This window comes from Dipodomys merriami, unplaced genomic scaffold, assembly GCF_024711535.1.
Source record: "Dipodomys merriami isolate MVZ:Mamm:240054 unplaced genomic scaffold, mDipMer1.0.p SCAF_20, whole genome shotgun sequence".
NCBI lineage: Eukaryota > Metazoa > Chordata > Mammalia > Rodentia > Heteromyidae > Dipodomys > Dipodomys merriami.
In genome coordinates this window covers 7,644,768-7,659,453 of record NW_027203382.1, presented here as the reverse complement: position 1 = coordinate 7,659,453, position 14,686 = coordinate 7,644,768, and the positions used below count along the sequence as shown (strand labels likewise).

At 39.0% G+C, this 14,686-nt stretch overlaps 1 protein-coding gene across 1 annotated transcript in view; it reads right to left on the bottom strand.

The window, feature by feature from the left end:
• Nucleotides 1-2,709: 2,709 nt before the first annotated feature.
• The window catches only part of Lix1 (limb and CNS expressed 1), a 56,443-nt gene continuing 44,466 nt past the window's right edge, over nt 2,710-14,686 (bottom strand). The window contains exons 5-6 of the mRNA XM_070030946.1: nt 5,554-5,631; nt 2,710-3,513 (exon numbers count right to left, since the gene is read on the bottom strand). Of these exons, the coding sequence (XP_069887047.1) occupies nt 3,226-3,513; nt 5,554-5,631 (366 nt within the window). The 3' untranslated portion in view covers nt 2,710-3,225. The remainder of the gene's footprint in view (nt 3,514-5,553; nt 5,632-14,686) is intronic.

Below are 14,686 nucleotides of genomic sequence, written 5' to 3'. Positions count from 1 at the left end.
GGAGAAAGAAGAGGAGGAAAAGGAGGAAGAAGAGGAGGAAGAAGAGGAGGGCAGGAGGAGCAGGAGGAGGAGGAAGAAGAGGAAAGAGGTTTGGAGCTCCACACATTTAGTCTTGGCCCCTTTACTGCAGTGTATGTGTATTAAGAACAAGACATAAGGGCTGGGAAGGTGGCACAGTGGTAGAGTGCTTGCCTTGCATTCACGAGACCCTGGGTTCAATTCCTCAGCACCACATAAGCAGAAAAAGCTGGAAGTGGTGCTGTAGCTGAAATGGTAGAGCACTAGCCTGGAGCTAAAGAGCTGAAGTTTCCGCCCCAGAGTTCAGGCCCCACGACTGACCAAAACCAAAACAAAACAAAAAAAGAACAAAACATGGAAATAAAATCATTGCTCATCACCTGGGCTCCTCTCTGGGCCAGGATTACTAACATGTGTGTGAAATGCTGAGAACCATGATGTCCTGTTCAGAACTGATTTGCTATTAAATGAGTACCAAAGGGACCAGTCAAGATGTTGACATTTGTTTCTTTTGCGGTTGCTCCCTTGCAGTTCCAAGAAGAGTGGCAGTGTTGACAGTTGTAAAAAATGAATAGTGACCATTTTTAGTTTACATATGGGCACTGCTTTCTGATTGTAAGGAAGGGAATGAATTTGGCATTGTCACATCTAATCTTTGTTATTATGGCTAATTTGATTATATTTGTTTGAGAGTGCAATTGTCAAAGGCTGTAAATTTAGTAAAGGTGTACCTAAACAATCACAGACAACCTAGCAATTTTGGGTGGTTTTGAAATGATAATGTAAACTAATAATTTCCTGAAATTTTTCTTTAAGGAAAATGTTTGCCAAACATTCAAATTTATTAAAGAATGGAAACAATCTATTTCTAACTCAAGAATATGTGGTGCTCAAGTTTTTTCTTGGTAATGTTCATCCTCATGGGAAGGTATATGACTTTGTTAAAATAATATTTTAAAATAAGATTTGTATCATGTTAAATGCTGTTACCTTTTCAAGATATTAGAATGGGGGAAATTATGTAGCTAAATTTCCCCTAGTCTAAGAAATATGTTATGTGGTCATTTCATATTCAATATGAACTGCAAAAATACATACACAATATAATAATCATTATGGGGATTGAAGGAGTAAAAACTTCTGTATTTATTTAGATATGAGGTTAAAATATTTTTATAAGCCAGGCACTGGTGGCATATGCCAATAATCCTAGCTATTAGGAAACTAAGACCTGAGGATTGCAGTCCAAAACCAGCCTGTGCTGTAAACTACATGAGACTCTTATCTCCAATTAACAACTTCCCCCTCCACAACCCCCCCCCCAAAAGTCAGAAGTGGAGCTGTGGCTAAAGTGTTAAGGTGGGGTAGCAAAAAATGCTCAGGAGCCAGGCTCTAGTGGTTCATGCTTGTAAGCCTATCTACTTGGGAGGCTGATATCTGTGGATCATAGTTCGAAGCCAGCCCCAGACAGCAAAGTTCATGAGACTATTTATGTCCAATAAAGAATTCAGAAAAAGGCAGATGTGGTGCTGTGGCTCAAGTGGTAGAGTGCTAGCCTTGAGGGACAGTGCCCAGGCCCTGAGTTCAAGCCCTAGGACTAGCATTATATGTGAATGTGTCTGTGTGTGTGTGTAGATACATATTTACATATATTTATATATACTTATCTATATACTTCTTAAAATTGAACAAATTGTTTAATTTTAATTATTCAGCAAAATTCAAGAGTCATTTTCATATTGTAAACATAGAAGAACCTATTTTAAAATTGATATTGAGGGTAAATTTAATCAAAGCACACCATATGTATGCAAGAAAATGTCACAATAAAACTCCTTTGTACAGCTAGTATACACTAATAGAAAGCATTGAAATGACATTGGAGTCATTGAATTTGAGTAACTAGACAATCTAAAAGTTAGATTTTGATTTTCTAGTCTTTTCATTGATCCACAGAGATAGCCTGAGTAGAAATAACAGTGTCTCATCTTACCTTTTGAGAATATTCCAGTGACTTAAGCTTAATAATGATACTACTACTATATGATTTCTTGTGTTGTTGTCAAAAACATAGTTACAGTGTCCCTCTGATCACCTTTAAATAAAGCAAAAGCAAGTGCATTTGTTACGAGCTAAAAATTTTTGAAAGATTTACACCTTTAAAATGTGATTAATTTTCTCCATTGTAGAGTTTTATATCTTCAGTGACAAAAATGAAAGCACCTTAATTCAAGTTATCTCTTTCCAAATTAAAAATGAACACAACTGACTATAAAACTCATAGAAATTGGATATATCTTCAGGAATAAGATTAAGCATACAACACAAGGTGATATCCTCACCTATGGAACAATGTAAGTTTAAAAAATGATCACAGGGTCTGGGAAGGTGGCTCAGTATAGAGTGCTTGCCTTGCATGCCTGAGGCCCTGGGTTCGATTCCTCAGCACCACATAAGCAAAAAGAAAAAAGCCGGAAGTGGTGCTGTGGCTCAAGTGGTAGAGCACTAGCCTTGAGCTGAAGAGCTGAGGGACAACGCCCAGGCCCAGAGTTCAGGCACCACACCAGACTCCCCCCCCAAAAAAATGATCACAATGGTATTTTAATCCACATTAAATTTATCTAATATTTTATATCACTCTCACTTTAAGATCTTTGCTAGTGAAATGTCCAGATAAAATTCCCACTAATAGCCTTGAGTGATACCTAGTAGAATATAAACTATAGCTTATCATTCAAACATTAAGAAGAGACTCTAACCCTTTTATATTTTCAAAGCAATCGATTGTTTATTTAGTCTCAAATATTTTTCAAAAGTTGCTATTATGCTACTTGTCTTAATCTCTTGGCTGCTATTTTGTAGGGGTGCTATACTGGCCCATTCTTTGAAACAACATATAGAATTCTAACAAGGCACATATCAACTAAGCTTTAGATTGGAGCCAGCCCTGGAATATATGTCTCAAATGATCCTATCCTAATCTCTTCAGCTTGAGGTGAACCTCAGAGAGTGTAACAGAGCAACAACAACAAAAGCTTGGATGTCAGGTTCTATCAGAGCCCAACTACCTTCCCATTCTGGGAACAAAAGAGGTAAAGGGATTAGTACAACCTTCAGGTAGTAGCTACCAATGCTAAAAATGAATGAACTCTATCAGATAGTTTCCTAATGATAAGCATCCTGAGGGGCACCTGAGATCTTGGCTTGCTAGTGATAGCCACACAGGGCGGTGAGGCTCAGCTGGTCATCACTAGGTGAGGAAAGGTCCAGGTCACTATAGATTTGAGTGAGAGCCAAGCTCAGGATTTCTTTTTTTTCCTTGTAAAACCGTAGCTCTTGTCCAGCTTTCCTGGCTTCCTCCAGCTGCCTCAGGGCCATTCGTAGCTCTTGAGAGAGGATTCCTGGGGACTCTCGTTCCTTCATGATCCAGTCTAGGGCCATATGGCTTCGCATCTTCTCATCTAAAGAATACTGGGAATAATAGGAGATGACTTCCTAGAAGCAGAAGTTCAGAGTATCAGTAAATGAAGGTAAACATGGACATGACCTTTCATAAATTACTCCCACTGCCAGACACACACAATCATGGTTCTATTTTTTTCCCTAACAACTCTTGATATTAACAAACGCAAACAATATCCAGTTAACATACATTTTTCTCCAAAGAAATCAGGGGTTGATCTCATTCAACTATGCAAGTCATCCAAGTTTGAATCAAAACACACTCTAGGGCTGGGAGCATGTTCCCAGTAGTATAGTGCCTGCCTAGAAAGCGTGAAGCCCTTAATTCAAGCCCAATTAGGGTCTAACAACAAAAACAAAAATATGCTACTAGGAATGATGACACTGTTCACAAACAAAGCTCTAACATCTCTCAAAAATGCAAGCCCTAAAAAAATACATTCCAATGAAAATTGTTGTGATTATTACCTCATTTAATCATGGGACCCTTCTGCTTATCACTATTTCCTTTGATAAGACAGAAGGAAATAGATTGATTTGGCAGGACATGCATTGGTCACATCTACTGCAAAAATGGGAAGTATTTAGTAGGAAACAGGACCACCAACTGCCCATTTGGTTGCTGTGACCGTTAGAAAGATGACAGCCCAGATGGCTCATAGTAACTCCAGAGAGAAATGTAAGAATCTGTTATGGAATGTAGACATTATCATTATCTATATCATTGTGATACCTCCATGATACATGTGTCTCGTTGTGAGCAATTAAAACTTAGCCTCTACCTTCCATTCTATGAAAAAAAATGTCAATACATCATACTGTCATGTGTATGTTTGGTCATGTGGAGTGGATACATTGCTTATTTTTATTTTCAAGAACATATGGTATTTATTTATGACCTTAACAAATTAAAAACAATCATGGAAAAGTGTTTATAACCAATCCAACATATTTCAAAGGGCTTTTGTAAAATCAAAGCAAGGGGGAAAAAATAGCCAAAACCATTGTCAGCTACTCATTTCTTTTCCATATTTGACATTTTGAAAGCCATATTCTTTATGCAAAGAACAACTAAAAACTCCTGGGGCTGCACTGTGTGGAAAACGCTTCCATTTACCTTCCTCTTGCTGCCTAAGCCAGGGATTGTTCCCCCACTCAAATGCTTATTAGAAAATTCTCAAAAATAAACTGCCATCTTTCAAGTTCTAATCGCAGGTCAAAACAGGATAAAGCCCAGAGGACAACAGGTGAAAACCATTAAGTACATAGGAGAGACATATTTGTTATTACAAGGAGGGGAGGGAGCATCTCATATGTAATAAAGAAATAAGTGAGACTCTGTCTCTGAAAAATAAAGAAGAAATTTCTAAACCATAAAATTGAGGTGACTGAATGCTAGTTTGTTCAAGTTTACAAAGGTTTCTGTTGTTCACTGGGGACTTCTGGTGGAGTGGAAAATATGATTCTGCTACAGCCAGCTTTGCCTGTCTTCTCGGAGCTTTCAGAAGCAGTGAATTTTCAACTTGCCTTCTGTGTTTTGATGTATAAGAAGGTACAGAACCGAATTAGGCAGGTCTGATGCTCAATAAAGGTTCTGGGTTAATGATTGCTCCATTCTACACTCAATATAGGCTTATTAATCAATCCTGTGTCTAGCTAACATTTTTGTTTATGTATTTGGTTGTTCTCTGACTCATACGCATTGCTAGGTGCATTTCTTCCTGTGCTCTATGCTCTTGCTCAAAAACTATAACATGCAATGTGTGTGTGTGTGTGTGTGTGTGTGTGTGTGTGTGTGTGTGTGTGTGTGAAAATGGTACTAAGAAAATAGACAGGATGTATGGGGTTGGGAAAGATGGGAGAGAATTGTGAAAAGGATGGCATTAATTGAGATACATTGTGCTCATAAAATGACATGTTAAATTGAAAACCCTTTGCACATCCATTTAAAGATAATAATAATAAGTATAAAATTTAAACAAAAGTAGCTACATAAAGAAAATCTCCTAAATATGATAAACCATCTGTTTAGTTCACACACACTAACCTATCTTGATTGGAAAAAAATCTTACCTGTCGAGAACACTTTGTTTCACGAAGGGCTTTTAGACTCCCGTTCCAGTGCAATAGCTGGAAAATGGTCATCAGTTCCTACAAAACCCAAACATAGATCACTGGTCTTAAAGAAATGTCAGTGGGAGACAAGCAGCTCATAATTCTGATACACAACATTGTTAGAACAAATACTATGGGACTTTTGACAGAACAGAGAACCTAGGCCCTGGGATAATTAATCCTTCACTCCCTTGCTTTACATGCTTGCATAACGAGATGGCTAAAGATCCACATCAAAAATACATTTACTCCAATAATTGTTCACCCAAGAAATCACCTAAATATATTATCACTTCAGAAAAATTGATAGGCAAGTTTTTACATTATGTTATTTTTGAGATTGCCAGAGACTGGAAAGAATTTACTTGTACATTCTTTGAAAAATGCTTAAATAAAATATGATATATCCATGCCATTAAATGTATCATATTTATAAAGGATAAAAACTCATTATAGGTTCTAATGTAAAATCTTCTGTGATGTGTTATTAAAATAAAAGCAACATACAACAATATATACTTTGTGATATTAAAAAAAACAATGGAAGACCTCCTTATACCTATTGGTTTATCAATGCCTACAATAGTTCTTTTAAGATACAAAAGAAACAGTTCTGATTCTTCTCACCTATAACCCTAGCTACTCAGAAGGTTGAGATGTATGGGTCGCAGTTTAAATCCAGGCTGGACAGGAAAGTCTGTGAAACTCTTATCTTCAATCAACCACCAAAGATCGTTTTTCAATGTAATGACTTGTACATCTCATTGTTGCAATGGGTCCACCTGTATCCCTGTTTAAATGGTTTGTTTTTGCCCTTCCCCTCCACAAATTATACCAATATCAAATACAGTGAGAGCAGGGGTTATACCGTGGGGAGGGACATACAACGCAACAAAGAAATCATCTTATAAATATGTTAGAAACAATCACAAGAAAGAAAAAAACATTTGAATACATATCTTGGGGTTCATTTCACCTAACATCGACTTATCTGACCTTTTCTGCTTGTCTCAGACATATAATAGTTATTGCAAATAAGGGAAACCATGGGACCTATGTTTCTTTGGGCCTGGCTTACTTCACTTAATATAATTTTTACTTTGGCTGGGCGAGGGGTGAGGGGGGGGAGATGGGAAGGGATGGGAAGAGGAAACAAAGGAGGAGGCAACAATGCTTGATAAGAAATGTACTCATTACCTTGCCCATGTAATTGTAACCCCTCTGTACGGTATTTTCACAATAAAAAATTTAAAAAAAATTAACCACCAAAGAAACAGAGGTAGATCTCTGGCTCAAACTGGTAAAGCACTAGTCTTGAGCAAAAGAACAGCTCAGGGACTGAACACTAAACACCCAGGCTCTGTGTTCAAGCTCCATGACTGACAAAAAAAAAGAAAAATACAAAAGAATTTGATAAGGTGCTGTGGGTATGACTCAGTTGTATAACATGTGCTTATCATGTACAAAGTCTTGGGTTCCATCCCCAGCACCCGGATAAATGGAATGAATAAATAAATACTAAATTAAAAACAGAAAGAATATGATGAGCCGGGCGCTGGTGGCTCACGCCTGTAATCCTAGCTACTCAGGAGGCTGAGATCTTAGGATCGCGGTTCAAAGCCAGCCCCGGCAGGAGAGACCGTGAGACTCCTATCTCCAATAAACCACGAGAAAACCGGAAGTGGCGCTGTAGCTCAAGTGGTAGAGCACTCGCCTTGAGCTGAAGAGCTGAGGGACAGCACCCAGGCCCAGAGTCCAAGCCCCACGACCGACAAAAAAAAAAAAAAAAAGAAAGAAAGAATATGATGAAAACATTAGTCAAATAAATGTCTAAGGGACATGAGTAGGAAGGATTCCTTCCTCCCACAGAAAATTCTTTGAGATTTTGGTTTTTGTTTTGAGTTGTTGTTGCTATTACTTTGTTGCTTTTGTCTTTCTTCTTGTTTTTGTTGGTATTGTAATTTGAACTCAGGGTCTCACACTTGCTCAGTTGTCATTCTACTACTGTAGCCACACCTCTAGCTGGTTATTTCAGGAATGGAGTCTCACTGACTTTTCTGCCTGGGCTGGCTAGAAACCATGATCCATCCTCTGGATCTCATTCTTTTGAGTAGTTAGGATTACAGGAATGAGCCAACAGCACCCAACTTAACCCTTTGAGTTTTGAATTGTATGACTATATCACATATGAAAGGAAATGGTTTAAGGTTTTTGTTTTTGTTTTTGGTTGGTCATGGGGCTTGAACTCTGGGCTTGGTGGTTTAAGTTTTTCAGAATTACATAATAATATGTAAATATTGTTAAAATATATAGGCCATTGGTCTGGGCTGAATTCCTGCACTCAACCCAGTCAGGCTAAGGTTCCTTGTCTCCAAACTGAAACTAAGTTGTTTATCTAACCTTCCCAGACACCAAGAGAGGGAAGAAGGGGGAATGAGGTAAATAGACAAATCCCCAGTTTTAGCCAATGTGATAAAGGACTCCCCTCTTGCTTTCTACTTAATCTTTACAAGGAAAATAACCTTGAAAAGACTGATCCATTTGGGGCTCTGTTTCTGCTTTCTTAGCTCTTTTCTCTCCTTGAGTCTAACTGCCTCTTATCAGCTCATAAGAACACTAAGTCTAATTTTTGGAATGAAAGCTTGTCTGATCCTAGAATCACAAATGAAATTTTATTTTGTATTTTGGCAATATAAAATGCCTAAATCTATGTTACATCAAGAAGTATTCCCTAAAGGATACTACAGAAATTAAAACATCATCTAAATCTATAAGTTCCAGCTAGAAGTATTCCCTAAAATAGGGAGCATAAGGTAATATGTGCCTTAAAATACATTGTTTCCTACCCAACACCAGCACAGTAGTGCACCTAGGAACTTTATGTTTCTTTTCCCTGCTTGATAGTAAGATCAATCCCAGGTGTTTTAACATACCAAAAATTGTATTTTACTAATGTGGGCATTTACTAATGTGGGCATACTAATGTTCCATTGAAATTATCTGTGTTTCAGTAGCAGAAGGATTTTTTTCTTTATTTTTGTCAGAGAGACATCTATTATGGATGAACAGTATAAACCACAACCATGTAATTATTGGAAAAGAAGTCAATACAATTAAGAAACTTCCTGCTCATAAAAAGAGTTGTGAAAACTTAGCATTTAGATAGATGTCCCTCTGCCCATTCACAAAAACAGTCTTTTATTAACAATCTCCTTAAGTTTGCTCAGGGGACATGTTTTCATTAGGAAAATAAAGAAATGTGTAGTCTTAGATTGCTGATATTTTACAAATTATTGGTAAATAATAGAGCTATTAGATTATCAGGACAGCAAATGATACTATCTAAAATTCTTATTACAAATAAGTGGTTTTTGTTTTTCAGTCTGAGATACAACTTGACTTTTTTCTGTGTTTTATTGCATCCCAGCAGCTCCCAGATCCCTCAGTAAAAGTTTCCATTCATTGAAATATAACATGAATATCAGCCATTTCTCCTCTTGCCTAGAATAGAGAAGTCTGCCTATGGTCTTGGATCTAATGCCCAGGGAAGCGCCTTCTTGTAGACAGATTTTTACTCCATCTCATCACTACACTGGAGGAGAAAGGAAAGAGCCTTTTATTCTATAGACCAAATCTTGCTTAATTAGGGTTTTCCCAAAGTAGCCCCAAGTTGCTCAGAAGAATACATTCTTGCTACCTCACCACACCCCTCCAATCCAGTCATCCAATATTTTGTAGCCAGAGAATTAACATGAATTCTGTATGCTCTGATATGAAACAGGATCGAATATACAATGTATAATCTAATGATATGATAGAACACAAATATTTGCAAAGAAGAAATATCTCTTGGTTTCATGTTTTATAAGAATCTACTTGAAGTCAGGTGTTGGTGTCTCATGCCTTTAATCCTAGCTATTCAGGAGACTCAGATCTGAGGTTGTGGTTTGAAGCCCACCTGGGCAGGAAAGCCTTTGAGACTCATTTCCAATTAGCCAACAACAACAAGAACAGAAAGTAAAAGCCAAAATTGGAGCTGTGGCTCCAGTAAAAGAATCAATCTGGAGTGAAAAAAACTGAAGGACAGGGTACAGACCCTGAGTTCAAGCTCCAGTACTGGCCCACACACAAAAGAAAATCTACTTGCATTTTGTATTTATTTATTTTGTCAAGTTTTAATAAAGAAAGAAATGCCACCCCCTTCTCCAACTGATCCCTCACCTACCCTAAATCTTTTGCTTGCATGTTTTGAGGTACAAATGTTGGAAGCCAGGGTATTACATATGCTAGGGAAGCCTTCTCTCACTGAGCTACACCTCCTATGTTAAGATAGCAATCAGATATACTGGACGTATTTGTGGTTTCCAATATCCATCTTGACATAGACCTGCCATTGTTGATGCTCAGTTTGAGAAACACCATACAGCAAATACAGCTTAACTTCTATCTTCTTCCAGGGTCTTCTGTTTTCTCATTTTTATCTAGACACCATCGGCTGCCTCTTACAGATGTACTGCTGTCATTCCATCTTGTAATTCCCCAAAGACTTTAGAATCCATGATTAGCCAATGAATACCATCAGAAACCTTTCTCATGCCCCCTAGCAGCCTTGAACACTCAAAAATTTCCCCAAAGAGGTATGAACTATTTTTGCCTCTGGGAGAAAGTTCATCTATATCTCCCCTCTGGTTTGTCTAAATCATTCTAGTATTCTATTAACACCAAGCAGCTTTTTTTTTTTTCCATTGGCCCAAGGATCTCTTCCTCAGTGTTGCTCAGGTCCTCAAAATTCTCAAGTAAAGATGGCTCTCTTTTCATCTTTTACATTATTATACCCTTATCTCTTTTTTTTGCCTTCTATGGAGATATTAATCCCATCATAATTACATCATTAAAGGATGGTTCAGCGTTTCTGTGTGCTTTTGGTCCCAGTGCTTCATTTCCTCTCATAAGACCAAATTCTTCCCCAATCTGTCTGAGTTAGTTCTCATCCCCAGGAAATCCTTACATCCCTCTGTCTCATTCCACTGAAAATCCTGACTTCCTGCTGGCTGACATATGGGCAGGGCTATGATGTGCGCACGTCTGCGGGAATCACTTCCTAGTTTCATTGTGATTTCTCCCGGCTTCGTTTTTACCATTCCCCTTGCTCCTTGGAGAAGCCTTGTCACTCTTTAGGAAGTTAATGTTGTCTGTTCTAGGAAGGGCTGCTCTGCCTTCTCAAGACGTTTGTTATGTGGCCTAATCTAGAAGATTGGGATTCCTGGCTGGACTGGCCCGGAAAGTGAGGCACTGGCATGTTTAGAGTGAGGGAGTGAGGCATGACTTAAGCTGAGTGAGGTGATTCATGCACATTTCAGAATTGATATTTTGCTTCTCACAACCAACCTTCCTTCCTTCCTTCCTTCCTTCCTTCCTTCCTTCCTTCCTTCCTTCCTTCCATTTTGTAATTGGGGAATTGCACTATGATACTTTCTGTCTTGATCTCTGAGTTCTTTTTTCTTTTCTTTTCTTTCATTTTATTTTTTTGCCAGTCCTAGGGCTTGAACTCAGGGCCTGGGCACTGTCCCTGAACTTCTTTTGCTCAAGGCTAGCACTACCACTTTGAGATACAGTGCCATTTCCTTGATCACTAAGTTTCTTAGTGTGCCTTTCAGTTGTGTGCAAGTGACAAATGTCTCACTTTCATAACTCTAATCCTAGCCTTTCCTCCGCCTGTCTTCTCCTGGGCCCTTCTGGGTGTGTCCCAGGATTAAGCCTGGCTTCATAAATTTGAGGTCTATGCAGCCACATAGATCTCTGCCATTGGTGTGATATTCTGCTCTCTTAAAAAATTCTTACTAGGTTTCAAACAAAGGTCCCTGTATTTTTTTAAATTTTATTTTATTTGTGAACATACTGTACAGAGGGGTTACAATTACATGGGCAGGATAATGCATACATTTCTTACCAAGCATTGCAGCCTCCTCCTTTGGTTTACCCTTCACATCCCTTCCCTCCCCCCCCCCCCCCCCACATTGTAAAGCTCGTTTTCGACATGACAACTTGTACTTCTCATTGTTGCAACAGGTCCAACTATATCCTTAAACGACTGGTCTTTCCCCATCTCCTCCCCAAGTTATACTGACTTCAAATATAGTGAAAGCAGGGGTTATACTGTGGGGGAGGGACATACAAAGCAACAAAGAATCTTATAAATGTGTTAGAAACACATGCATGAAAGAAAAAAAACATTAAAATACATATCTAAGGGTTCATTTTCCTAACATCACATTATCTGACCTTTTCCGCTTGACTCTTACATATACTAGATATTGCAAATAAGGGAAACCATGGGACCTATGTTTCTTTGAGGTCCCTGTATTTTTTTATTTTGCCCTGGATCCCTTAAAATTATTTAGCTTATCTTGAACAACAAAGGAAATTTTCAACTGGATGGAGAATAAAGCAGATTGTTTTCTTTCCTTTTTTAGGGAAAATTGCAACTGGAGTTCCTATTCCACAGCTTTCCTGGTTCATTTTGTCATTTATTCCATTGAAACTGGCCACAACTGGGCTCTGTCCTCACAGCTCCGCCTGGCATTGCCTCTTGGTAGACATAATGGCTTTCCTGCTACTTTGTAGGGGAGAAAATGCTCACTGCTTCTCTCTGCAGCTTTGTCTAGGAGGCTGGCCTGGTTCTGCGATTCATCAGAAATAAGACAAACAAACACTGTAAATGGAGAACTTGGAAAACAGGTGGGTACCATCTCTTCACCCAAGAGAATGGATTTAAGAGGAAATTTGTTTATGGGATAAGGTTTTAAATGGCGACCTGGAGAATTTAGCAAAGATGTAAATAAACAACGGGTCCTTGGATTGCATTAGGCTTCAGAGTAAATATATTAACCAGCCTCAGCCCAAGTCTGCCTAGATTCTGACCTTGACAAGACCCAGCGCCTATTGCTGATCCCATCCATACCCCACCCCCCAAACAGCAGGCAGATCTCTCTCTGGCCACAGTGCCTCAAGCAGGCAGCGGCTTCCCTCCCAAGAAGGGAAGGTAAGCAGCAGCCTATCATGTTTCCTCAGAAAGCTGGCTGCAGGACGGCCCCCCTGAAAGCCTGAGGGCTGGAAGGAGACACCGTCTTGTTTTTCTACCTCGGAGTCATCCATCCCTGGATCCAAACACATGTCGATGACCCACCAGGGGGACTGAATTGCTGTGTCTCTGCAAACACAGCCCAGGCCCACGGTCACCTCCCATTATGTGAAGACACAGGCTGAGGCCTTTAGCCCAGGCCTTTAAAGGAACTAAGCCCCAGCAGGCAGGCGGAAGGAAAAGGAAATGGTCCTAGGCCTTCCTCCTGGGTTACCAGTACCCCTCCTGCAGGGATTTTTTTCCCTACCCTCCCATCCTCCCCTTTCTTTGTTCTGTCCCTGGTATTCAGCCTCCCTTTTGAGAATTTATGAAGCATTTCCATAGTACCAGTGAACGATTATTTCATTTATTTAAATACCTTACGACACAGACCACACACAGCCCCAAAGAAGGCAATTAAAGTGTAAGCAAGGAGAGGTTGACTGTAGAGCCTTTCATAGAATTCCAAAGAACATGAATGGAATTTAAAGGAAAGAAAAGTTTTCTCACCTGCTTCATCTTTGGCAGACTGCACCAATGACATTCAAAATCACTCATAACTTTACTGAGAAAAGCTATTATAGACATCCCAGCTATTGTGTGCTGGGGCAGACTTCCTTCTATAGTGAAAGAAGCACAATATTCTTTTAATGGAGTGTAAAAGGAGGCATTAAATGATTTTTTTCTTTCTTATGAGAGGGACTAGGCTACATGCTTTAGAAAATGTTACATTTTTCAGTCCTATGATATGTCACTGTTATTTCTATTTTGTGGAGGACCTGAATCTCTGAATGAATAAGCTCTTGGATGGCAAGTGACAGATAAACATCACTTGTAGTTCTGTAGGATTTTTACACACATATGTTATTACTTGTGTGACATTATCCTCTTTCATTATTCTTTATTTATTCGGTTTTAGACTGTGTGTGTTGGGGAGATAAACTGTTAAAATATTTCCACCCTTTTATTCCACAGCAGAGGGTTGAGCATTTTGGTAAGAGCTAGCTCCCTTATCCTCCTCTGAAGCTTCTAGTTTCATGAAAGCTGTCCCAGAAATGAGCTAGAATCCCCTGGCATTTCAAGTATAAAGCAATTCTTCAGAAATACACAGAACAATCATCGTTAACCTTCATGAAGCATTTTCTATATGCTGGGTATTGTCCAACCCTCTTCTTGTAGTATCCCACTTATTCACACTAGCATTCTGAGGCAGTACCATTATTTCCCTAAATTTGACACGCCAATGAGGAAACAGATTTAAATGTAAGGAACAGAGTGAGGGTAAAAGTAGCCAGTCTATGTGACTGCCTGGGCTAGAAGTGCTGAGCTCACATAAGCCCTCTTCCAACTCAGAGGACAGTGAATCCTTAAGGATACCTGGTTACTCTCAACCCAAGTCAGGCTGTCTGAGTGGTCCATCACATAGTCACTTAGGAAGAAATTGTCTACCCAAAGGTTAAAGAAGGGACAAAAGCACTTATGCTTCAATCCTATGTGCAGCTGATAAAGACAGATAGCCACATGAGAAATCACCATGCCCTTAGCCAGAAAAAGGTTTCAAAGGTAACAAAAAGGTACTTAAAAGTTGGCTTCAAGCCTCAGCTGTAACTCCATAGTAAACTTTACATGATAAACAGGTTTAGGGACTCTTTTTTTTTTTTTCGTGAAATTTTATGTCTCTGATTGCTTCTTGGATCTAATGCCATAATCTCTGATTACTTCTTGGAATTTAACCAAAGAAAATAGAATTACTTGGGGATAAAGCCCCTTGGTTAACCCACTCCATATTGATTTCTACAGCATTCCATGTTACTCAACTTCTTTCAAGCTTAGTTGTTTAGAAGGGCACAGAGGGCATACACTTCCTGCCCAATCACTATTTTCCCCCCAATCACTATTGAATGTTTATATACCCAGCCCTGCACTGGGTAGGAATCAGGTGTATGAGGTGAAAGGTCAGACTACCTGGGT